Genomic DNA, 24629 nt, shown 5'->3' on the forward strand with positions numbered 1-24629 from the left:
ACACAAATAATTGTTTTTTTATTGTCCGTATTGAATACATCATTTAAACATCCACAGTGTAGGTTGGAAAAAGTATGTGAACCCCTAGGCTAATGACTTTTCCAAAAGCTAATTGGAGTCAAGAGTCAGCTAACCTGGAGTCCAGTAATAGTCAGCAGGTGTTGCGCGTTCGTAAATTCATCAGTTATTCTATGCTCTGGAACACTCAGATGAGAGTGCTCTGAAATCGGAGTAGATAGCCAGAATGAATTTGCGAACACAAGATATGCTGACAAGATAAGTCGTTCAAGTTCTTGCTAGCTAACCAAATGACACCTACATCTCTAGCTGTGTATAGCCACCGAAAAATGATATGAGGGGAAAAAGTCAGTCACTCACCCACTCCTCCCATGACATGACATCCTTCTAGCAGCTAGTTAGCTAACGCTAGGCTCCGTGTTTTTAGCTTCCACATTTTGTATGTTACAGGAAAATTCCAAAATTGATTATAAATATTTATAAAAATCCTCATCAATCTACACATAATACCCCATAATGACAAAGCGAAAACAGGTTTTTAGAATTTTGGGGAAAAACATATTCCCTTATTTACATATTCAGACTTTAAATTGAGCTCAAGTGTATCCTGTTTCCATTGATCATCCTTGAGCTGTATCTACAACTTGATTGGAGTCTACCTTTGGTAAATTCAATTGATTGAACATGATTTGGAAATGCACAAACCTGTCTATATAAGGTCCCACAGTTGACAGTGCATGTCAGAGCAAAAACCAAGCCATGTGGTCAAAGTAATTGTACGTAGAGCGCCGAGACAGGATTGGGTCGAAGCACAGATCAGGGGAAGAGTACCAACACATTTCTGCAGGATTGAAGGTCCCCAAGAACACAGTGGCCTCCATTATTCTTAAATAGAAGAAGTTTGGAACCACCAGGTCTCTTCCAAGAGCTGGCCTCCCAGCCAAACTGAGCAATCGGGGGAGAAGGGCCTTGGTCAGGAAGACCTGAAAATATCTGTGCAGCGAAGCTCCCCATCCAACCTGACAGAGCTTGAGAGGATCTGCAGAGAAGAATGGGAGAAACTCTCCAAATACAGGTGTGCCAAGCTTGTAGCGTCATACCCAAGAAGACTCAAGGATATAATCGCTGCCATAGGTGCTTCAACAAAGTAGTGAGTATAGGGTCTGAATACTTATATAAATGTGATATCAGTTTTAGATTTTTTTATACATTTGCTAACATTTCTTAAAACCTGTTTTTGCTTTGCTGTTATGGGTTATTGTGTGTAGCTTGATGAGGGGAAAATTATGTAATCAATTTTAGAATAAGGCTGTTACCCAGGTGGTGAAGGTAGGAAACAACACCTCCACTTCGCTGATTCTCAGCACTGGGGCCCCACAAGGATGCTTGCTCAGCCCCTCCTGTACTCCCTGTTTACCCATTACTGCGTGGCCACGCACGCCTCCAACTCAATCATGAAGTTTATAGACGACACAACAGTAGTAGGCCTGATTACCAACAGTCACGAGACAGCCTACAGGAAGAAGGTGAGGACCCTGGGAGTGTGGTGCCAGGAAAACAACCTCTCACCCAAAGTCAACAAAACAAAAGAGCTGATCATGGACGTCAGGAAACAGCAGAGGGAGCACCCCTCTATCCACATCGACGGGACCGCAGTGGAGAAAGTGGAAAGCTTCAAGTTCCACGGCATACACATCACTGACAAACTGACATGGCCCATCCACACAGACAGTGTGGTGAAGAAGGCGCAATAGCCCCTCTTCAACCTCAGGAGGCTGAAGAAATTTGTATTGGCACCTAAAACCCTCACAAACTTTTACAGATGCACAATTGAGAGCATCCTGTCGGGCTGTATCACCGCCTGGTACGGAAACAGCACCACCCGCAACTGCAGGGCTTTCCAGAGGGTGGTGCGGTCTGCACAACACATCACCGGGGGCAAACTACCTGCCCTCCAGGACACCTACAGCACCCGATGTCACAGGAAGCCAAAAAGATCATCAAGGACAACAACCACCCAAGCCACTGCCTGTTCACCTCACTATCATCCAGAAGGCGAGGTCAGTACAGGTGCATTAAAGCTTGGACCGAGAGACTGAAAAACAGCTTCTATCTCAAGGCCATCAGACTGTTAAATAGCCATCACTAGCACATTCGAGGCTGCTGCCTATATACATAGACTTGAAATCATCACTGGCCACTTTAATAATGGAACACTAGTAACTTTAATCATGTTTAAATGTTTTGCGTTATTCATCTCATATGTAAATACTGTATTCTATACTATTCTGCTGTAGCTTAGTCTATGCTGCTCTGACATTGCTTACCCAAATATTTAGATATTCTTAATTCCATTCCTTTACTTTAGATTTGTGTGTATTGTTAGATATTACTGCACTATTGGAGCTAGAAAAACAAGCATTTTGCTACACCTGCAGTAGCATCTGCTAAACATGTGTATGTGACAAATACAATTTGATTTCATTTTTATGTAACAAAATGTGGAAAAAGTCAAGGGGCCTGAATCCTTCCGAATTCACTGTACACCAGGGATGAGGAACTTGGATGGGGGTGGGGGCCACAAAAAATCTGAACTCCTCATGAGGGGCCGCAGTTGATTGCGGTTCTAGGTGCCCACATGTGTACCAAAAAATGACAGCTGTGCCATATAGATTGCAAAATAGTTGGGAAGAGATTTTCGATGTACCGATTCCATGGCACATGGTAACTGATACACAAAACAACGCTGGATTCAAAACTTTGAGTTATTACATTTAAATTATTATACAAAATTCTTGCAACCAATAAAATGTCATATATATATATGGGGGTTACAACCATCCCAGCTCTGCAGATTTTGCTGCGAACCGATACAATCATTTAGATAATCTGTTTTGGTACTGTCCATATGTGGCTTGTTTTTGGTCGCAGGTTCAGGAATAACTGAAGAATTGCAACATTTGCCTGGAGCCTGCTGGGTGATTTGAAAAGTCATAGTCAATCGATCAATAATATCATAAAACTGTTTGCAAAAATGTTTATTTTTAATTTACAATCTTTAGAAACTAAGAGAATAGAAAGTTTGAGAACTTTTGTGATACAGCACAGTTGAAAAATAAATGGCAAATAGAAAGTAAAACTGGACGGTGTTCAACGATAGTTGGGAGGGTTTGAGTGGAGCTGAAGGTTGGGACTAAAAATAACAAGATAACTAATGTAAAATATACTGTGTCTGTAAAATCGCTCATCGCTGCAACTCCTCAACAGGCTCGGGAGATGCAAAGGTCGAGTCATGCGTCCTGCGAAACACGACCCGCCAAACCGCGCTTCTTAACACCCGCTCGCTTAACCCGGAAGCCAGCTGCACTAATGTGTCGGAAGAAACACTGTTCAACTGACGATCGAAGTCAGCCTGCAGGCACCCACCCCGCACCAAGGAGTCGCTAGAGCGCGATGAGCCAAGTAAAGCCCCCTCGGCCAAACCCTCCCCTGACCCGGACAACGCTGGGCCAATTGTGCGCCGCCCTATGGGACTCACGGTCATGGCCGGTAATAAATATATATATATATATACTACACTACCATTCAAAAGTTTGGGGTCACTTAGACATTTCCTTGTTTTTTGAAAGGAAAGCACATTTTTTTGTGCATGAAAATAACATCAAATTGATCAGAAGTACAGTGTAGACATTGTTATTAATGTTGTAAATGACTATTGTAGCTGGAAACGGCAGATTTAAAAAAAATGGAATATCTACATAGGCGTACAGAGGCCCATTCTCAGCAACCATCACTCCTGTATTCCAATGGCATGTTGTGTTAGCTAATCCAAGTTTGTCATTTTAAAAGGCTAATTGATAATTAGAAAACCCTTTTGCAATCATGTTAGCACAGCTGAAAACTGTTGTGCTTATTAAAGAAGCAATACAACTGGCCTTCTTTAGGCTAGTTGAGAATCTGGAGCATCAACGTTTGTGGGTTCGATTACAGGCTCAAAATGGCCAGAAACAAAGAAGTTTCTTCTGAAACTCGTTAGTCTATTCTTGTTCTGAGAAATGAATGCTATTCCATGCGGGAAATTGCCAAGAAACTGAAGATCTCGTACAACGCTGTGTACTACTCCCTTCACAGAACAGTGCAAACTGTCTCTAACCAGAATATAAAGAGGAGTGGGATGCCCCAGTGCACAACTGAGCAAGAGGACAAGTACATTAGTGTCTAGTTTGAGAAACATTTTTTGTTTCTCAAACTAGCCTCACAAGTCCGCAACTGGCAGCTTCATTAAATAGTTCCTGCAAAACACTAGTCTCAACGTCAACAGTGAAGAGGCGACTCGGGGATGCTGATCTTCTTGGCAGAGTTCCTCTGTCCAGTGTCTGTGTTCTATTGCCCATCTTAATCTTTTCTTTTTATTGGCCAGTCTGAGATGGCTTTTTCTTTGCAACTCTGCCTGGAAGGCCAGCATCCCGGAGTTGCCTCTTTGCTTTTGATGTTGAGACTAGTGTTTGGACAAAAAAAATGACATTTCTAAGTGACCCCAAACTTTTGAACGGTAGTGTATAATTTATAAATTTGCAAACATTTCTAAAAACCTTTTTTCTTTGTCGTTATGGGGTATTGTGTGTTGATTCATGAGAAAATATTTAATCCATTTTAGAATAAGGCTGTAACGTAACAAAATGTGGAAAAAGGGAAGGCGTCTAAATACTTTTTGAATGCACTGTACACGTTTATGAATGAATATTTCATTGTATTTTTTATTAGCAAGAATGCATATTCGGAATGATACTTTTCAGTATAATTTAGATAGCAAATTACATGGAGATAATATATATTTTTTGAACCTATATTTAACTAGGCAAGTCAGTTAAGAACAAATTCTTATTTACAATGATGGCCTATCCCTGCCAAACCCTACCCCGGACGACGCTGGGCCAATTGTGCACCGCCCTATGGGACTCCCAATTACGGCTGGTAGTGATACAGCCTGGAATTTAACCAGGGTCTTTGGTGACTGCGCCACTCGGGAGCCCTTTCTATTACATAGTAAATATTTAACATCTAATTTCTAACCTATAATGAGATAAGCATTTGGTTGACTTGATTTCCATTGAAATTATTTGACCATTTCAAATCACTTTCTGGAATTATTTTAAAAATATGAGTCTAGGGTTTGGTAGAAAATGGCATTCCTTCTACAAATATTTGAATTACTGTTTGATACAAATCATTGACGGATGATCATAGGGATTTAAGGAATTTGTATTTTTGCTGGGATTCTCTAATAGCAGAATGTTCTTCAGTTGTCTCACATATCACTGTAAAAGAGAAGGGGAGAGATGTTGTGAGTGCATATCATTTCCTTCTCCACTGGAACCTATCATGTAAGTATGAATGCTAACACCAGCTGTTATGTTTTCAAAAGACACTGTGGACTTTAACTTTCAAACCCTCATTAAGTTAAAATCACAAGTTTCAAGTCCAATACCCTACAAACACTATTATTTGACACACAGTCTCATATATTGATGGTTAGGTTCACAATCATATGACATTATGGTTAAGTGGCTCACCATTGAGGGAAGTCAGAGGTTACTTACTCAGTCATGTACCCCTGCATTAAGTGACGGGATAGGATAACATCCCCGTAGACCATCCTTGACCTGACAGCTCTCTTCACTCTGGCACACCATAGACTGTGACAGAACAACTCCAGATTTTTGGCAGATGTGGACCGCAAAGCAGTTGTCTGAAATCAGGGATTCCCCTATCTAAAAACATCCCAGACACACATTAGTGAGACTTTTACACATCCAAATTTGAGTCACAGCTAGCTCTCCAAAATACATAGCTCTTAATTTCATGGCCAAGTTCAGTTCCAGCTGAAAATTTGAAATTATTTTTTATATATTTCAAATAATGCTTAAAGTATGCTTTTAGTATCCAGCTTGCAGTGCCCCTACCTTAAGGGTGTGTCCACCAGTATAGCAGCTGCACTGGTCCCAGCTAACACAGCCAGTACCATTGAAGTAGAAGTCTTTGTCGCAGACACATCCCTCAACACAGGTGGTGGGACAGTTGATGGTGTCAGATAGGCCGGGACATGGAGTTGCACAGGTTTCAGCACAGGTTTGGTAGTGGCTGTTGGCAGGACAGGAGAATGCTGTGGACATATGAGAAGATAACTATTGTTTAGTCCTTTTGCATGAACATTACTTTTAGTTATGACTTTAAATATTAGGTTATCCGAATGTGAAACCCGAAAGAAAGTTATGTTGGACTGATTTGCAGAGTCAACCTGGACTCGGGTAGACGTAACATAGTAAATGAAAATAAGGGACACTCAAATTTTGTACGTTTGGTATGGTATGTATTCATTTGTGGATGTCCACCACCCATTTCGTATGATATGTTACGAATTACAATTCGCATGATATTTTGCGAACTGCAATTCATACATTATGATAAGAATTTGCAATACATATGATATGTTACAAATTACAATTTGTCGTGGCTAAGGTTAGCTAGGTGGCTCTTGTTAGCTTAGCTAGGGGTTAGGGATAGGGTTTAAGGTTAGGGCTAGGAGTAGGAGTTTGGTTAAAGGGTTAAGGTTAGGGGAAGGGTTAGCTAACATGCTAAGTAGTTGCAAAGTAGCTCAAAAGTAGTAAGTAATTACAAAGTTGCTAATTAGCTAAAATGCAAAAGTTTTCTGTGATGAGAATGTCAGGGGTTCACCTTGGGGTCATGATAGGGGCTGTACCAAATGTTTGATGTATTATAATAATTGATTATGCTTATGTTGTATTAATAGAAGGGGAGGGGTTATAAGACCCCTCCCTCCTTACATTTATAGGGTCCTAGACTACAGATTAACAATATATATATTCATTATAAAGGTGTAATATTGTTCCACAGTCTTTTCTAATCTCTGCCTCTTATAAAGAAACTGTCTGAAAAATGTGTGACTGTTAAGACAGAACTCTGCAGGGGAGTGTAAGAGATAAGACTAGTCAGACATTCCACTATGAATCAACTTGGACGTTTATATAGCTGTGTAGGCATGGTTTTGCTCTCATGAGTAGAAGGTAATGACGTAGGCAGTTACATCACAGGGGGTTGACTACAAGCATGATAAAAGCAACTTGGGACCTTTTCTATTTTGCAGAACTTACTCGGAAACATGCGTGCTATGTTCCTGTTAACTTCTGTCTGCAATTGCATTAATAAAGGTTTATGAATGATTTAATTAAAGATATTGTCAGAATGCTAATTTCACCAATGAGCCAATGATTGACAAGGAATAAGGAACGAACCCCAACAAGAACACGCATGCTAGACGTTCGCGTTATACGCCCACCCATCTAACCCAACCAACCACCGTCCTTTTGTTTTTGCCTTGAATAACCTTCTTTCTTATGTTACGTTTGGTATGGTTGGGACGGCAGGTAGCCTAGTGGTTAGAGCATTGGACTAGTAACTGAAAAGTTGGAAGATCGAATCCCTGAGCTGACAAGGTAAAAGTCTGTCGTTCTGCCCCTGAACAAGGCAGTTAACCTACTGTTCCTAGGCTGTCATTGAAAAAAAGAATTTGCTCTTTTTTTTTAATGGTTACATATCATACAAATTTGAGTGTCCTGGATTTTCCTTTACTATGTTACGTCTACTCTATGAGACCAGCCTGAGAGAGTTGTAGAAAACTTGGTCTAGTGTCAGAAAACCCCCTAAACTACTCACGGCAAAAGGTTGGTGATCTCCAGCTTTCGATCTTCACACCAAAGTCCTGACAGTCTAACATGTAAGCAGCAACACTGTGGCAAAGCATATTATGATCTCCCTCAGCCATACAGACATCAAAGAGGCAGTCTCTGAAGTAAGAGGCTGGGTCTATCTCATGGTGGCAGGCGGCAAAGGGTCCTTTAGGATCCGTAATGATACCACAGTTAGCACCAAACTCTGCTTTCTTCTTAGAGTTACACTTGGGACAGACGTCTCCGCTGCAACCGTCCTCACACACCACCCCAGGCATGCTGACCTTCCAGGCCGCCCCAAAAGTGTTGACGTGTTTGGCCATCTGTCCACCAGGTAGCAGGAACTCATCATTCTTGTTACCATTGAAATTGCCACACAGACCACAAGTCTTGCCTCTGTAGTTGCCAGGGACGGTGACGGTGACGTGGTACACAAGGTCATAGGTAACTCTTAGGCCGAAGTCTGTCAATATCACATCATTCGAGCCGTCCTGATAAATCTGCACTGCACCGTTGTATAGGCTCAGTGGGAGGTTAGTCAGGACGCCGTTCACCTGGGGGAAGACATGTTGTGTTTGATTCTCACTCACTTCTGGGCTGCAATTAAACTCAATTTGAGTGATTTTTTATGGATGTGTCAGTCATCAATATGAATGACACGTTTTTGTCTTTAAAGATCATTAATGGAACACAGACACATGATTAAAAAAAAATCGTATACATACCATGATCATTCCGATTTGGTTCCTGCGTAGAATTAGAATGTAACCATAGACTTCTACAGCCAAAAGCTTGGCAACGGACACTTTTGGAGCTGATGACATAGCATACCACTTCTCGTTCTCCACCACCACAGAGAAGGGCTTGAGGTGTGTGCCTTCCAGATGGCAGCCTTGAGCTGCAGTGTAGGTGCAGGTGCCTTGGAAGTCATAGGTGCTGTTGTCAAAGGTGTTGTAATGTGGGTCGCCTGAGATGGAACAAACTCCTTTTCCAACAGGCTGGCAAGCCCTGACGCCGTTCTTCACCTCACACTTCTCATTGGGTCCACAGGAAAAGTTATGACACTTCATCTAAAAATAACAGTTCAATTATTTTGTACACAAGATGTTAATACACGTTTATAAGGGTTTACACTCAATTACAGAAAGGTAGGTCCTATTTTTCTGTCATTCATCATTCCTACCGTGCCATTGCATGTGCATTCTTGCTGACAGAGTCCATTTGGGTAGAAGACTTGTCCATTTTTGTAGGATCTTCCTTCGTGAAGACATCCACACTGGGAGAGATGTACACATTGGTCTCCGCTGAGAAGGAAGCCAGCATCACAGGCACATTCCTCTTTGCACAGAGCTTCACAGCCAGTGGGTGCTGACAAGCTCTGACATGTGGCTGAACAGCCCGGGGCACAAAGACTATAGTGGCTGTTCGCAGGGCACTGGGCATCTACGAGAATTGACATTTGCAAAATGTAAATGCATTGTCACCATCTAAATTACCTGAAGTGTAATTTGTAAAAAAATCTATCAAACAAACATCCATACCACAGAATTTATCGGACCTCCAGGAGTAGACCATGGCCCCTTTCTCCTGGCAGGCAGCTGTGTAGGCAGTTAGGGTATTGCACTGCATGTTCCTGTTTCCCTGGTACAGACAGACATCATACAGACAGTCTTGGACGAAACCCATGGGTTCCACCTTGGAGTGACAGTCACGAAAGGGGCCTGTTGGGTCACTGATGAGGCCGCAGTACTTGTTTGTCATGTACTGATCCCTCTGGGTGATGCTACAGTCAGGACAGGGGCCTTTGCAGCCGTTCACACAACCAGGGATATTTGTTAATCTCCAGCTCTGACCGAACTCCTCTGCAGTGGCAGCCTGCTTTCCATCCTTCATCTGCATGTCGTCCTTTGGATTGTGGTTGTAGTTGCCACACATGCCGCACATTGCATTTGAATAAGTGTTGGGGACGGTGACTGTTGCTATGCTGTTCCAGTCATAGGACACTTTCACCCCAAAGTCAGTTTTGATCACAGCGAACCAACCGCTCTTGTATATGTGCAGTTTATTGAGTTTTACAGGAAGATTCACAAGTTCACCATTCACCTTTGAAGGAAACAAAAAAGTAAGAGGAATGGTTCAGTTAACCTCAGTGTTGACCTTTTTAACATATACAGTGCCTTCAAAAAGTACTCACACCCCTTGGCTTTTTCCACATTTTGTTGTGTTACAGCCTGAATTTAAAATTGATTAAATAAATATTTTTTATTTAACTAGGCAAGTCAGTTAAGAACAAATTCTTATTTACAATGACTACCTACACCGGCCAAACCCAGACGACGCTGGGCCAATTGTGCGCCGCCCTATGGGACTCCCAATCACGGACAGTTGTGATACAGCCTGGAATCGAACCAGGGTCTGTAGTGACACCTCTAGCACCGAGATGCAGGGCCTTAGACCGCTGCGCCACTAAGTTGCATGGATAGTGAAATAATAGTGTTTAACCTCTAAAAGGCTTCTACTAAGCAAACATATGGAATGTTTTAACATGATTTTTGAAAGACTACCTTATCTCTGTACCCCACACATACAATTATCTGTAACATGGCACAGTAGGGATGATGAATGACAGAAAAATAGGACCTGCCTTTCTGTAATTGAGTGTAAACCCTTAAAAACTTGTATTAACATCTTGTGTGTGAAAAAAAATGGAACTGTTATTTTTAGATGAAGTGTCAGAACTTTTCCTGTGGACCCTTTTAGAGATTAAACACGCTGTGATAGGAGACAACTGAGGAGGGATCAACAGCATTGCAGTTACACTACTTCACAATACTAACCCAATTGACAGAGTGAAAAGAAGGAAGCCTGTACAGAATAAAAATATAGCAAAACATGCATCCTGTTTGCAATAAGGCACTAAAGTAAAACAGCAAAACGTGCCAAAGAAATTAACTTTATGCCATGCATACAAAGTGTTTTGTTTGGGGCAAATCCAAAACAACACATCAATAATATTTGATACTGATACTTCATATTTTCAAGCATGGTGGTGACTGCATCATATTATGGTTATGCTTTTCATCTGCAAGGACTAGGGAGTTTTTTTTATATTAAAAAAACGGAATAGAGCTAAGCTAAGCCAAAATCCTAGAAAACCTGGTTCAGTCTGCTTTTCAATAGACACTGGGAGACAAATTCACCTTTCAGCAGGACAATAACCTGAAACACAAGGCCAAATATAAACTCAGCAAAAAAAGAAACGTCCTCTCACTGTCAACTGCGTTTATTTTCAGCAAACTTCACGTGTAGATATTTGTATGAACATAACAAGATTCAACAACTGAGACATAAACTGAACAAGTTCCACAGACATATGACGAACATAAATGGAATAATGTGTCCCTGAACAAAGGGGGGGGGTCAAAATCAAAAGTAACAGTCAGTATCTGTTGTGGCCACCAGCTGCATTAAGTACTGCAGTGCATCTCTTCCTCATGGACTGCACCAGATTTGCCAGTTCTAGCTGTGAAATGTTACCCCACTCTTCCATCAAGGCACCTGCAAGTTTCCGGACATTTCTGATCCTCCGATCCAACAGGTCCCAGACGTACTCAATGGGATCTACGCTGGCCATGGCAGAACACTGACATTCCCGTCTTGCAGGAAATCACGCACAGAACGAGCAGTATGGTTGGTGGCATTGTCATGCTAGAGGGTCATGTCAGGATGAGCCTGCAGGAAGGGTACCACATGAGGGAGGAGGATGTCTTCCCTGTAACGCACAGCGTTGAGATTGCCTGTAATGACAACAAACTCAGTCCGATGATGCTGTGACACACCGCCCCAGACCATGACGGACCCTCCACCTTCAAATTGATCCCGCTCCAGAGTACAGGCCTCGGTGTAACGCTCATTCCTTTGACGATAAACGCGAATCTGACCATCACCCCTGGTGAGACAAAACCGCGACTCGTCAGTGAAGAGCACTTTTTGCCAGTCCTGTCTGGTCCAGCGACGGTGGGTTTGTGCCCATAGGCAACGTTGTTGCTGGTTATTTCCCTGGCCACCTGCCTTACAACAGGCCTACAACCGTCAGTCCAGCCTCTCTCAGCCTATTGCGGGTGGCAGGGTAGCCTAGTGGTTAGAGCGTTGGGCTAGTATCCGAAAGGTTGCAAGTTTGAATCCCTGAGCTGACAAGGTACAAATCTGTCGTTCTGCCCCTGAACAAGGCAGTTAACCCACTGTTCCTAGGCCGTCATTGAAAATAAGAATTTGTTCTTAACTGACTTGCCTAGTTAAATAAAGGTAAAATTAAAAAATATATAATAATAGTGGACAGTCTGAGCACTGATGGAGGGATTGTGCATTTCTGGTGTAACTCGGGCAGTTGTTGTTGCCATCCTGTACCTGTCCCGCAGGTGTGATGTTTGGATGTACTGATCCTGTGCAGGTGTTGTTACACGTAGTCTGCCACTGCGAGGACGATCAACTGTCCGTCCTGTTTCCCTGTAGCGCTGTCTTAGGCATGTCACAGTACGGACATTGCAATTTATTGCCCTGGCAATGTTCTGCAGTCCTCATGCCTCCTTGCAGCATGCCTAAGGCACGTTCACGCAGATGAGCAGGGACCCTGGGCATCTTTCTTTTGGTGTTTTTCAAAGTCAGTAGAAAGGTGTAGTAGTGTCCTACGTTTTCATAACTGTGACCTTAATTGCCTACCATCTGTAAGTTGTTAGTGTCTTAACGACCGTTCCACAGTTGCATGTTCATTAATTGTTTATGGTTAATTGAACAAGCACGGGAAACAGTGTTTAAACCCTTTACAATGAAGATCTGTGAAGTTATTTGGATTTTTACGAATTATCTTTGAAAGAGGGACGTTTCTTTTTTTGCTGAATTTACATTGGAGTTGCTTACCAAGGCAACATTGAATGTTCCTGAGTGGCTTAGTTACAGTTTGGACTTATATCGGCTTGAAAATCTATAGCAAGACTTGAAAATGGCTGTCTAGCAATGCTCAACATCCAACTTGACAGAGCATGAAGAATTTCTAAAATATTATTGCAATTATTGTACAATCAGGTGTGCAAAGCTCTTAGAGACTTACCCAGAAATACTCACAGCTGTAATCGCTGCCAATGGTAATTCTAACATGTATTGACTCACGCGTGTGAATACTTATGTAAATCAGATATTTCTGTACTTCATTTTCAAGAAATTTGCAATAAATTCTAAAAACATGTTTTCACGTTGTAATTATGGGGTACACTATTTAATCAATCTGGAATAAATCAAAGGGTATGAATATTTTCTGAAGGCATTGTAATCAAAACTATACAATTTTTATTACAAGTAATTTCTTACCATCACAAATCCTGGGTGCTCTTTGCTGATGACAATCGTGTACCCATAGACCTTGACCTCTACCAGCTTGATGATGGACCCCACCTTTTTACCTCGCCCATCGTTCTGTATGGCAACACTAAAGGGCTCCAGGCTGGTGTCATTGGAGCAGACACTAGCCATCTGATACACACAGGTGCCCTGGAAGTTGTAGAGTTGTCCATCGAAGGTGTGGTAATGTGGATCACCAGACACCATGCATGTGGAAAAGGTTGTAGGGTAGCAGCCTCTTATGCCATCAACCACCTTGCACTGCTGTCCAAGTGGACAACTGGCCACCTGGCTCTCAACTCTCCCACCAGTGGAGCTGCAGTTATAGCTTTTGGTACAGCTCTCATCCCCCCAGAAAGATGTTCCGGCTTCCACATAGTGGCCTTTGTACTGGCAGCCACATTGGGACTTAGGCACACACTTGTTCCCACTGCGCAGGTGGCCCTCGTCACAGGTACAGGCCTCCACACAGCTGGCTTTGCATTTTGAGGGAGAATTTGGGTCTTCACAGGTGGCAGGGCAGGCGCTTCCACAGAGCTCATAGTGACTGTGCTCTGGGCATTCAGGCTTGGCTGGGGGAAAAGACCACAAACCACACTCAGTTTTACAACATTTGAAATGGGAAATAAAGTATTGCAGTCCTTTATGCTCTAATGCTCCTGAAAATGATCAGTTGTCTTTGCAAGTCACTCACGGCAATGGGCAATGCCCCTCCAGTTGTACACTCTGAACCCAGCCCTCTGGCAGGCATCGGTGTACACCTGCAGGGTGTCACACATATACGTCTTCATGATCTCGCCCCGACAAAGGTCGTACATGCAGTCCTCATGGAAGATCTTGTAGTCAATGACGGCATGGCAGTTTCTGAAGGGTCCATTCATTATGTCTGTGATAAAGTTGCAAAAGATCTCCCTTTCTAAGTGCTTAACCAAGCCGCTCTCACAGTTCTCACATTGGCCTGTGCACTCGTCTCTGCAGTAGGCATCACCTTCCTTGTCTGATACCCTCCAGCTCTTGCCTAGGGCCACAACATTACTGGCAAGGGAGCCACTGGGAGTGGTGAGGTCGTCATCTGGTTTGCCATTAAAGTTGCCGCACATGCCACACACCTTGCCTGCCAGGCTCCTGGGCATAGTCACCACCAGGTACTTCAGCCAATCATACTGCACCATCAGACCAAAGTCTGTCTCCAGGACAACTGAAAATCCACTCTGGGAGAGTTTCAATTTGCCATTGTCTAAGCTGATGGGAAGATTCCATAACTGGAAGTTAACCTGCAATGAAATCAAACCACATTAGAAAAATAATTTACACACGGTACATGCAGATACAGTACACTCATATACACCAAACAAAGACAAGGATTGTTGAACAGATAACATAGATAGAAAACTTGTGAATCCACTTACCCGGACAAGACCAAATTCAGAGTTGACAATGTCAATGTTGACTCCGTAAACCTTGACGGTGACCATTCCCACTGAGGTAAGCTGCGAGTTTGCACGATCCCCCACATTCTTGGCCTGCACCTCAAAGGCTGGGTGGTCCTTGTCAACATGGCAGTTCTTAGTCATGATGTAGGTGCAGTTGCCCATGAAGCTGTAGTAGTGGCCGTCGAACGTGCGGTAGTGGGGGTCGCCCATCGCCCAGCAGGTGCCTAACTTTGGTGGGACAGTAGCTGGTCCGGCAGAGCAGAGTCCTACAAAGTGCTCTAATGGTAAACGTTATGTTCCTCAAAGTGGACAATAAATCCCTGTAATTGATTTGATGTTGTCTCATCTGTCTAGATACCATAATTGTATGTCCTTTGTTCAGCTGTAGCAATTATGCAACATTTTATACTATGCCATTGGTCCTTTACCTTTTGGCACAGATTTGGTCAGCTGAACACTTCTTTTTGTGATAGTCAATAGAACACAATCTCTGTCATTGTGGATTTGCAGGGCTAATATGTACCTAATACACAGTTCATATTGTAAGTTATCAGTGTCAGCATAGCAAATACCCTTTGTTTTATCTAGAGGGCTCTATTTTCGGCTGGCGTTAAGGCAGCGCTAGTGTCAAACGCATATTGGTTTGCAATTTCATCATGTAAAAACAGGCTCACTGGCATTTTCCAGCCCTAACGTCTGGCATTTTCCAGCCCATAATGGCCAAGCAAAAACAGGTTTTTAGAAATATTGCATATTTATTTAAAATAAAAACATAAGCATTCAGACCCTTTGCTATGAGACCCAAAATTGAACTCAGGTGCATCCTGTTTCCATTGATCATCCTTGAGATGTTTCTACAGCTTCATTGGGGGTCTGAATACTTTCCGAATGCACTGTATCAGCTCACTTAAGCTCCGATGGGCTGGGTTGAAATATTTGAAGTGTGTCCTTAAAAACATGATCTAAGTGCTAATTTCAGGCAGTGCTGATAGGGATATTTAAGACCAACGAAAAGCTGGTTTTAGTGGCAACGCAATTGGCTATGGTATGAATTTTGACAGGGGAAACGCAGCTTATCCAGCCGTGACGCACACTGCCCTTATGTGCATAGAACAAGAGTAGCCTAATGTGCTTTTGGTTTCTGTATACTTCATATTTAGAAACATGAAAAAGTAATGTGTTTTTTTCCATTTCGTTATATTTTATTAAAGACCAAGCACAGCCTCCCCTCTTCTCAATTCATTTGAATTTTTTATTTTTTGCCAAATGCAATCGCAAAGTGGTCAAGACTGTCAAAAAAGGGTTTGGCTCCTGAGACCGCTTGGAAATAAATCTTAATCACCAAAGTTTTATTAAAATATCAAGTTTTAAAGGAGTAAAACAATGAGCTGACATTACCTTTTTATCTATGCATTGTAGTCAGGCCCACATTATTTTAGCCATGCCGGAGAAGAAGGCAGACGTTTTACATGTCCCCCACCGATTGTGTTTTTTTCTTTGTTTATTTGCGTTGTTTGTAACTTTACTTTTTTTACTTATTTTGTAAATAATGTTGCCGCTACTGTCTCTTTATGAGCGAAAATAACTTCTGGACATCATGACTGCGATTACTCACCACAGACTGACAGAATCATTTTTTTCCTTTAACAAGTCTGATGAGCCCGACGCAAACGATATACTGCTTTCTCGGGAACAGGCCCAGATCCCCGTGATTTGCGTGAAGAGGAGGTGGGGAAAAAGGGGCCAGAGGGTGGGCTGCCTTCTGAGAATTCGTAGGCGATCAAATAAGCCCATACTTCCTTCCATTCTGCAAGCAAATGTGCAATATTTGGAGAACATAATCGATGACCAACGCTCAAGATTAAACTACCAACAGGACATTCAAAACTATAACATCTTATGCTTCATGGAGATGTGGCGGAATGACGACACTATCAACATACAGCTGGCTGGTTATACGCTTTAACGGTAGGATAGAACAGCAGCGTCTGGTAAGACAAGGGGCGGCGGACTATGTATTTTTGTAAATAACAGCTGGTGCACGATATCTAAGGAAGTCTCGAGCTATTGCTCGCCTGAGGTAGAGTTTGTCATGATAAGCTGTAGACCACACTATCTACCTAGAGAGTTTTCATCTGTGTTTTTTCGAAGCTGTTTACATACCACCACAGTCAGAGGCTGGCACTAAGACAGCATTGAATGAGCTATACACAAGAAAACGCTTACCCAGAGGCGACGCTCCTAGTAGCCGGGGTCTTTAACGCAGGGAAATTAAATCTGTTTGACCAAATTTCTATCAACATGTTAAACGTGCAACCAGAGGGGAAAAACTCTGGACCACCTTTACTCCACACACAGAGACGAATACAAAGCTCTCCCTCGCCCTCCATTCAGCAAATCTGACCACAATTATATCCTCCTGATTCCTACTTACAAGCAAAAATTAAAGCAGGAAGAACCAGTGACTCGATCAATAACAAAGTGGTCAGATGAAGCAGATGCTAAGCCACAGGACTGTTTTGCTAGCACAGACTGGAATATGTTCCGGGATTCCTCCGATTGCATTGAGGAGTACACCGCTTCAGTCATTGGCTTCATCAATAAGCACATTGATGATGTCATCCCCACAGTGACCGTACGAACATACCCCACCCAGAAGCCATGGATTACAGGCAACATCCGCACTGAACTAAAGGCTAGAGCTGCCGCTTTCAAAGAGTGGGACTCTAACCCGGAAGCTTATACAAATCCCGCTATGCCCTGCGACGAACCATCAAACAGGCAAAGCGTCAATACAGGACTAAGATCGAGTCGTACTACACCGGTTCTGATGCTCGTCGGATGTGGCAGGGCTTGCAAATCATTACAGACTACCATTACAGACTATTTCCGGTCACAACTTCTAGACTTGTTTACATGCTGCTGTGTGGTTTGTTGCTAACCTTACTTTGCTACCTGCCAACTTTACGGTTTTTACTTTTTAATTACCGTTTTATATTTTTATTTTTGCCCTCGCTCGACTTTTTTCATTCAACTTTTTCACCCCGGATGCTTTATCTGGACGTGGTTTGTCAGGACCTCCACCAGCCGAAGCTAAGCAGTAACATTAACATTATGCCTTCTAATTACAGTCGCTGTACTCATAATATACAGAAGAATGATCACCTTATGGCGAGGATAGCTGTGCTGCAAGCCCAGCTTCAGACGCAATCGTTAGGCAAGGGTAATTTAAGTGTAGGAAAGGATGAAACAGTGTCTGTGCCACCAATAAGTACAGATAGTAGTATGAATCTCCTTGCACAGTCCCCGCAGCCGGATAATTTTCTCATGGCTTCTGGAAGGAAATGCTGTAGGAATGTTCAACTGGTGTCACTCATTCAGACGACAGAAACTTTCAACCGGTTCTCCCCATTAAGCAACTGGTCGGAGTCAGAGGCCGAGCCTTCTTTGGTCTCTACTCCTACCATTACGGGGTCTGAGACGCCAAAGCCTCCCACCATTAGCTCTGACAAATTGAAAACCCTAGTCATTGGTGACTCCATTACCCGCCGTATTAGACTTAAAACGAATCATGAGAATTTGTAGATAATTGGCCCTCTTTCTGGGACTCACCCACAAACTGGACCAAGCCTAGCCTGCTGAGGAGTGATGGACTCCATCCTAGATGGAGGGGTGCTCTCATCTTATCTACGAACATAGACAGGGCTCTAACTCCTCTAGCTCAACAATGAGATAGGGTGCAAGCCAGGCAGCAGGTTGTTAGCCAGCCTACCAGCTTAGTGGAGTCTGCCACTAGCACAGTCAGTGTAGTCAGCTCAGCTGGACCCATTGAGACCGTATCTATGCCTCGATCTAGGTTGGGCAAAACTAAACATGGCGGTGTTTGCCTTAGCAATCTCAGTGGAATAAAGACCTCCTCCATTCCTGTCATTATTGAAAGAGATTGTGTTATCTCACATATCAAAATAGGGCTACTTAATGTTAGATCCCTCACTTCCAAGGCAGTAATAGTCAATGAACTAATCACTGATCATAATCTTGATGTGATTGGCCTGACTGAAACATGGCTTAAGCCTGATGAATTTACTGTGTTAAATGAGGCTTCACCTCCTGGTTACCTCCTGGTTACACTAGTGACCATATGTCCTGTGTGAATTTAAGTATTTTCTTTCTCTCTCTCTCTCTCTCTCTCTCTGAGGACCTGAGCCCTAGGACCATGCCTCAGGACTACCTGTCCTGATGACTCCTTGCTGTCCCCAGTCCACCTGGTCGTGCTGCAGTTCCAGTTTTAACTGTTCTGCCTGCGGCTATGGAACGCTGACCTGTTCACCGGACGTGCTACCTTGTCCCAGACCTGCTGTTTTCAACTCCCTAGAGACAGCAGGAGCAGTAGAGATACTCTGAATGATCGGCTATGAAAAGCCAACTGACATTTACTCCTGAGGTGCTGACCTGTTGCACCCTCTACAACCACTGTGATTATTTTTATTTGAACCTGCTGGTCATCTATGAACATTTGGACATCTTGGCCATGTTATGTTAAAATCTCCACCCGGCACAGCCAGAAGAGGACTGGCCACCCCTCATAGCCTGGTTCCTCTCTAGGTTTCTTCCTAGGTTCTGGCCTTTCTAGGGAGTTTTTCTTAGCCACCGTGCTTCTACACCTGCATTGCTTGCTTTTGGGGTTTTAGGCTGAGTTTCTGTACAGCACTTTGTGACATCAGAAGGGCTTTATAAATAAATTTGATTGAAAGGGAAGCACAGCCGCGAGCTGCCCAGTGACACGAGCCTACCAGACGAGCTAAACTATTTCTATGCTCGCTGAAACATGCATGAGAGCACCAGCTGTTCCGGAAACTGTGTGATCACGCTCTCCGCAGCCAATTCACAAGGCCGCAGGGCCAGACGGATTACCAGGACGTGTCTTCGCTGATATTTTCAACCTCTCCCCTGTCCGAGTCTGTAATACCAACATGTATTAAGAAGACCACCATAGTGCCTGTGCCCAAGAACACTAAGGTAACCTACCTAAATGACTACCGACCCGTAGCACTCACGTCTGTAGCCATGAAGTGCTTTGAAAGGCTGGTCATGGCTCACATCAACGCCATTATCCCAGAAACCCTAGACCTGCTCCAATTTGCAAACCAACCCAACACATCCACAGATGATGCAATCTATATTGCACTACACACTGCCCTTTCCCACCTGGACAAGAGGAACACCTATGTGAGAATGCTATTCATTGACTACAGTTCAGCGTTCAACACAATAGTGCCCTCAAAGCTCATCAATAAGCTAAGGACACTGGAACAAAACACCTCCCTCTGCAACTGGATCCTGGACTTCCTGACGGGCCACCCCCAGGTGGTAAGGGTAGGTAGCAACACATCCGCCACGCTGATCCTCAACACTGGAGCCCTTCAAGGGTGCATGCTCAACCCCTCCTGTACTCCCTGTTCACTCATGACTGCACGGCCAGGCACGTCTCCAACAACCTCTCCCTCAACGTGATCAAGACCAACGAGATGATTGTGGACTACAGATAAAAGAGGACCGAGCACGCCCCCATTCTCATTGACGGGGCTGCAGTGGAACAGGTTGAGAGCTTCAAGTTCCTTGGTGCCCACATCACCAACAAACTAACATGGTCCAAGCACACAAAGACAGTCGTGAAGAGGGCACGACAAAACCTTTTCCCCCTCAAGAGACTGAAAAGATTTGGCATGGGTCCCCAGATCCTCAAAAGGTTCTACAGCTTCACCATCGAGAGCATCCTGACTGGTTGCATCACTGCCTGGTATGACAACTGCTCGACCGCAAGGCACTACAGAGGGTAGTGCGTACAGCCCAGTACATCACTGGGGCCAAGCTTCCTGTCATCCAGGGACCTATACCAGGCAGTGTCAGAGGAAGGCCCTAAAAATTGTCAGAGACTCCAGCCACCCTAGTCATAGACTTTTCTCTCTGCTACCGCACGGCAAGTGGTACCGGACTGCCAAGTCTAGGTCCAAGAGGCTTCTAAACAGCTTCTACCCCCAAGCCATAAGACTCCTGAACACCTAATCAAATGGCTACCCAGACTATTTGCATTGCCCACTCCCCACACCCTCTCTTTTATGCCCCTGCTACTCTCTGTTATTATATATGCATTGTCACCTTAATACCTCTACCTACGTGAACATATTACCTTAATTACCTCGACTAATTTAGTCTCTTAGAGACTATATAGTCTCCCTATTATTATTTTACTGCTGCTCTTTAAATACTTGTTACTTTTCTTTTCTTATTCTTATCCGTATTTTTTTTAACTGCATTGTTGTTTAGGTGTTGTGTTGTTTTAATATGCCCACGGAGAGAAATGATGGTGCCTGTAAGTGTGACAGCCTATTTAAAACAAGTTGTTGTTTTGTTTTGATTTAAAATATTTGTTCTCTTGTTAGGCCTTATCAATAATTAATTTCATCTTGCTTTTTGACAATGTTTGGCATGTTCATGCTCAGCCATAATACAATTTACAGTATGCCTTACCCCTATTTCCGTGTGAATGCTATTGAAGCCATGCAATTACTTACAGTAGAACAATGCAAATGGGTTCAAGTTAAGGTATTTAGTAAAGATAGGTCTACATTTTGTTCTTTTGTTTCTGTAAGCCATTTAACAAACTATAACAGACCAACATTGGAATTACAGTTGATTCCAAGTCAATACATAAAAGACCTTAAATACACAACTTGAAGCAACCACATATTTCGCCATGGAGCAAGCTTCGGCACACCCACAACTTGTTTATTCGTAAAACACATCCCTTTCGCACCAAATTGCACAAATCTACCGCCTGCGCTTAGATTTACCATTGCGTTAGGTTTGTTCAAATAGAGCCCATAGTCTTTCCATATTCCACAGGTCTTATCAAATTGCAATTTAATAGTCACCCACAGCACAATATTGCTGTATTTTCATTTTCCGCTGTTCAAATAAGAACTGCAAGAGAGATAATAATGCATATTATATGGATATAGTTTAGAATTGCAATTTTACACAGTCTAACGTGTACTCAGCAACCATTTGTAATTTCTGAATCAGTCTCACTGTAGGAGTAACCTTTTACAGTGGTTTGATATGCAATATTTTATTTTAGTACTGATTTAAATGCGTCTTGTGTGCATGGCACCTAATTTGTATTAATCTCACGGTAGCACATTAATCAATGGTTTCCATTTCTTTGCAGACTATCCTTTCTCTGTGTTTTTATTACTCTTATCATTTGTAAAAAAATTGACAAAATAAAGATGGTCACACACTCTAAATACTGTATGCTCCCAGTCATTTAATGGGTAACCACCAACAATTAATGGATAAACACCAACTTCAGGATTATCGTTGGTAAAAAAAGAAAAGGAAAACAAAACCCAGACTGTCAGGACTCACCACTCAGCAGTAGCACCACAAAGCCAGACAGTAACATCCACATAGCTGAAATCAGAGAATACAGTTTACACCCCAAAGGACAACTATACACTCTCATCAGCAATGCCTGTGTCTACAATGATGAGTCAAATGAGACTAATGCCTATTTCACGACATAAGAAAACAACATTTAATCATAATAAATATATACATTGATATTAGTAATAATGTTGAAATGGGGACATTGAACAATGTCAATGAAAGGGATATTCTTAAATTATCATCTGAGGTACGGTTGTATCTTAACAAAACAATTTATGCCAATTATCTGGAATTCAGTATTCTCTTACCTGAGCTGGAAAACTGGTGTGATGGGGTCTTTGTAGCTCAGCCTTAAATTCTATTCTGCTTCTGCCCAAGAGCCAATCAGGCTCTCTGATCATCAGTACACCCACACAGCACACCCACACATGGTGAAGCCTGCATAAAGCAGGTTGGTATCCTACACCTGTATAGTATTTTTTTATTTAACTAGGCAAGTCAGTTATTAAGAACAAATTCTTATTTACAATGACACCTACCAGGGAACAGTTGTTTAACTGCCTTGTTCAGGGGCAGAACAACACATTTTTACCTTGTCTGCTCAGGGATTTGATCCATGAACCTTTCAGTTACTGACCCCACACTCTAACCACTAGGCTACCTGCCACCCTAGTAAACAGCAGGGGTATTCAAATCTTACCCTACGAGTAGTATTGCTGGTTTTCTGTTTTACCTGATCATTAATTGCACCTACTTGGTGTCACAGGTCTTAATCAGTCCCTGATTAGAGGGGAAGAATGATAAAAAGCAGCAGATAACAGTCAATTATATTGAGCGGCAGAGCAGCACTCATCTGTAATCTCCTAATCATATGAAAGTCCTTTCAGAGCCTTTGTGACGTGTGACTTACCAGTAGCTCTTTCATATTGATACTGAACATTGCGTGAGACTAGGTCTGTGATTCTTAACCAAGTGTACCTGCCTCCACTTCAGTCTCCATATGAAAGGCTCTATGGCTGACCTCCCTTTTTAATCGTGATTACATTGTTGACATCCCTTGTTACAGTGTGGCCACCACCCACAAGAAAAAGACCAAGGTGTCATTCCTGATTAAAGTATTTTGATTAATGGGCTCCCACTATCTCTATACTATTGTGCATCTTTCAATAGGTTCAAGCGGTACCATTGTTTAAGGCCAGGAAAGGCATTGTGTGTAACTGATTTCAGGAGTGGTAATCTTTTTATGTCACTTTTATGTCACCATGTCTTGGCTCTTGTGTTTTTATTTTAGTCTGTGCCTGCATAGAGTATTTAACCTGCAAATAAAAACGAGTTGTTAGGACGTCCCTGGAACATTACCAAATGGTTGCCTAAAGTGGTCAGAATGTTGTTTCATGGTCCCCTGTAGGTTTTGTCTAGTTCCAGGTTTCTCCCAGATGTGTCCCGAGGACCTTTCCAAGGTGTTCTTCCAACGTTGTGTCACGGTCCCCTGGAGGTTTTGCCAAGTTCCTGGTTTATCCCGGGGATGTCCCCGAGGATGTTTAGTAGTGTTCTTGGGATGTTTTAGGACACAATGGGATATTGTATTATGGCTCCCTTGAGATTTTGTTTAGTTCCCGGGTCGTCCTGGAGACGTCCCCGAGGATATTTAAGAGTGTTCTTGGGATGTTGTGACATGGTCCCCTTGAGGTTCTGTCTCGTTCCCGGTTTGTCCCAAGGACATCCCAAGGACATTTTTAGGACGTTCTTGCAATGTTGTGTCATGGTCATGTGAAGGTTTTTTCAAATTCCTGGCTGTTCCCGGGGACGTCCCCGAGGACTTTTTTAGTGCATTCTTGGGTTGTTGTGTAATGGTCTCCTGGAGGTTTTGCGGACATTCTTGGGATGTTTTGTCGAGATCCCAGTTTGTCCCGGGGACATCCCAGGGGACTTTTTTTTGGATGTACTTGGGATGTTGTGTCAAGGTCCCCTTGAGATTTTGTCTAGTACCTGGTTTGTCCCAGGGATGTCCCTTGGGGACATTTTCTGTATGTTCTTGGGACGTTGTGTCATGGTCCCCTGAAGGTTTTGTCTAGTTCCCGGATTTGTTCCCTGTGTCATGGTCCCCTAAAAGTTTTGTCTAGTTTCCGGTTGGACATTTTTAGTATGTTCTTGGGATGTTGTGTCACGGTACCCTGGAAGTTTTGTCTAGTTCCCGGCTTGTCCAGGGGATGTCCCAAGGACATTTTTAGGATGTACTTGGGATGTTGTGTCATGGTAGCCTGGAAGTTTTGTCTAGTTCCTGTTTTTTCCTGGAGGAGTCCCGAGGACGTTTGTAGGGTGTTCTTGTGATGTTGTGTCATGGTCCCATGGAAGTTTTGTCTTGTTTCTGGTTTGTCCCCAGGATGTCCAAGAGGACGTTTTTAAGAGTGTTCTTGGGGTGTTGTTTCATGGTCCCCTTGAGGTTTGTTCTAGTTCCCGATTTGTTTGGGGAATATCCTGAGCACATTTTTAGGATATTCCTGGAATGTTGTGTTATGGTCTTCTTGAAGTTTTGTCTAGTTCCCGGTTTCTCCCAGGGATGTTGCTCCCCTCCTCAAGAAAC

The 24629-nt window shown here is 43.0% G+C and overlaps 1 protein-coding gene across 1 annotated transcript; it reads right to left on the reverse strand.

Moving 5' to 3' along the window:
* Nucleotides 1–5001: 5001 nt before the first annotated feature.
* LOC115176086 (IgGFc-binding protein) lies at nt 5002–22459 on the reverse strand. The gene is made up of 12 exons (XM_029735879.1): nt 22354–22459; nt 22025–22069; nt 14570–14859; nt 13855–14434; nt 13131–13732; nt 9308–9869; nt 8950–9209; nt 8492–8836; nt 7753–8320; nt 5982–6181; nt 5619–5789; nt 5002–5336 (listed from the first exon to the last, which is right to left on the reverse strand). Exons 2-11 carry the CDS (start codon nt 22065–22067, stop codon nt 5619–5621), a joined length of 3621 nt encoding a protein of 1206 aa, XP_029591739.1. The 5' UTR covers nt 22068–22069; nt 22354–22459; the 3' UTR covers nt 5002–5336.
* Nucleotides 22460–24629: the final 2170 nt, after the last annotated feature.

The sequence above is a fragment of the Salmo trutta genome, chromosome 36 (genome assembly GCF_901001165.1).
Source record: "Salmo trutta chromosome 36, fSalTru1.1, whole genome shotgun sequence".
Taxonomy (NCBI): domain Eukaryota; kingdom Metazoa; phylum Chordata; class Actinopteri; order Salmoniformes; family Salmonidae; genus Salmo; species Salmo trutta.

Coding starts and splice junctions, on each gene's coding strand:
- LOC115176086 (XM_029735879.1), bottom strand. CDS start 22,067: ATGTGGATGTTACTGTCTGGCTTTGTGGTGCTACTGCTGAGTG. Junction 14,860..22,024: donor TGTGGTGCTACTGCTGAGTG/GTGAGTCCTGAC, acceptor AGCACTTTGTAG/GACTCTGCTCTGCCGGACCA. Junction 9,210..9,307: donor GAGGTCCGATAAATTCTGTG/GTATGGATGTTT, acceptor CAATTCTCGTAG/ATGCCCAGTGCCCTGCGAAC.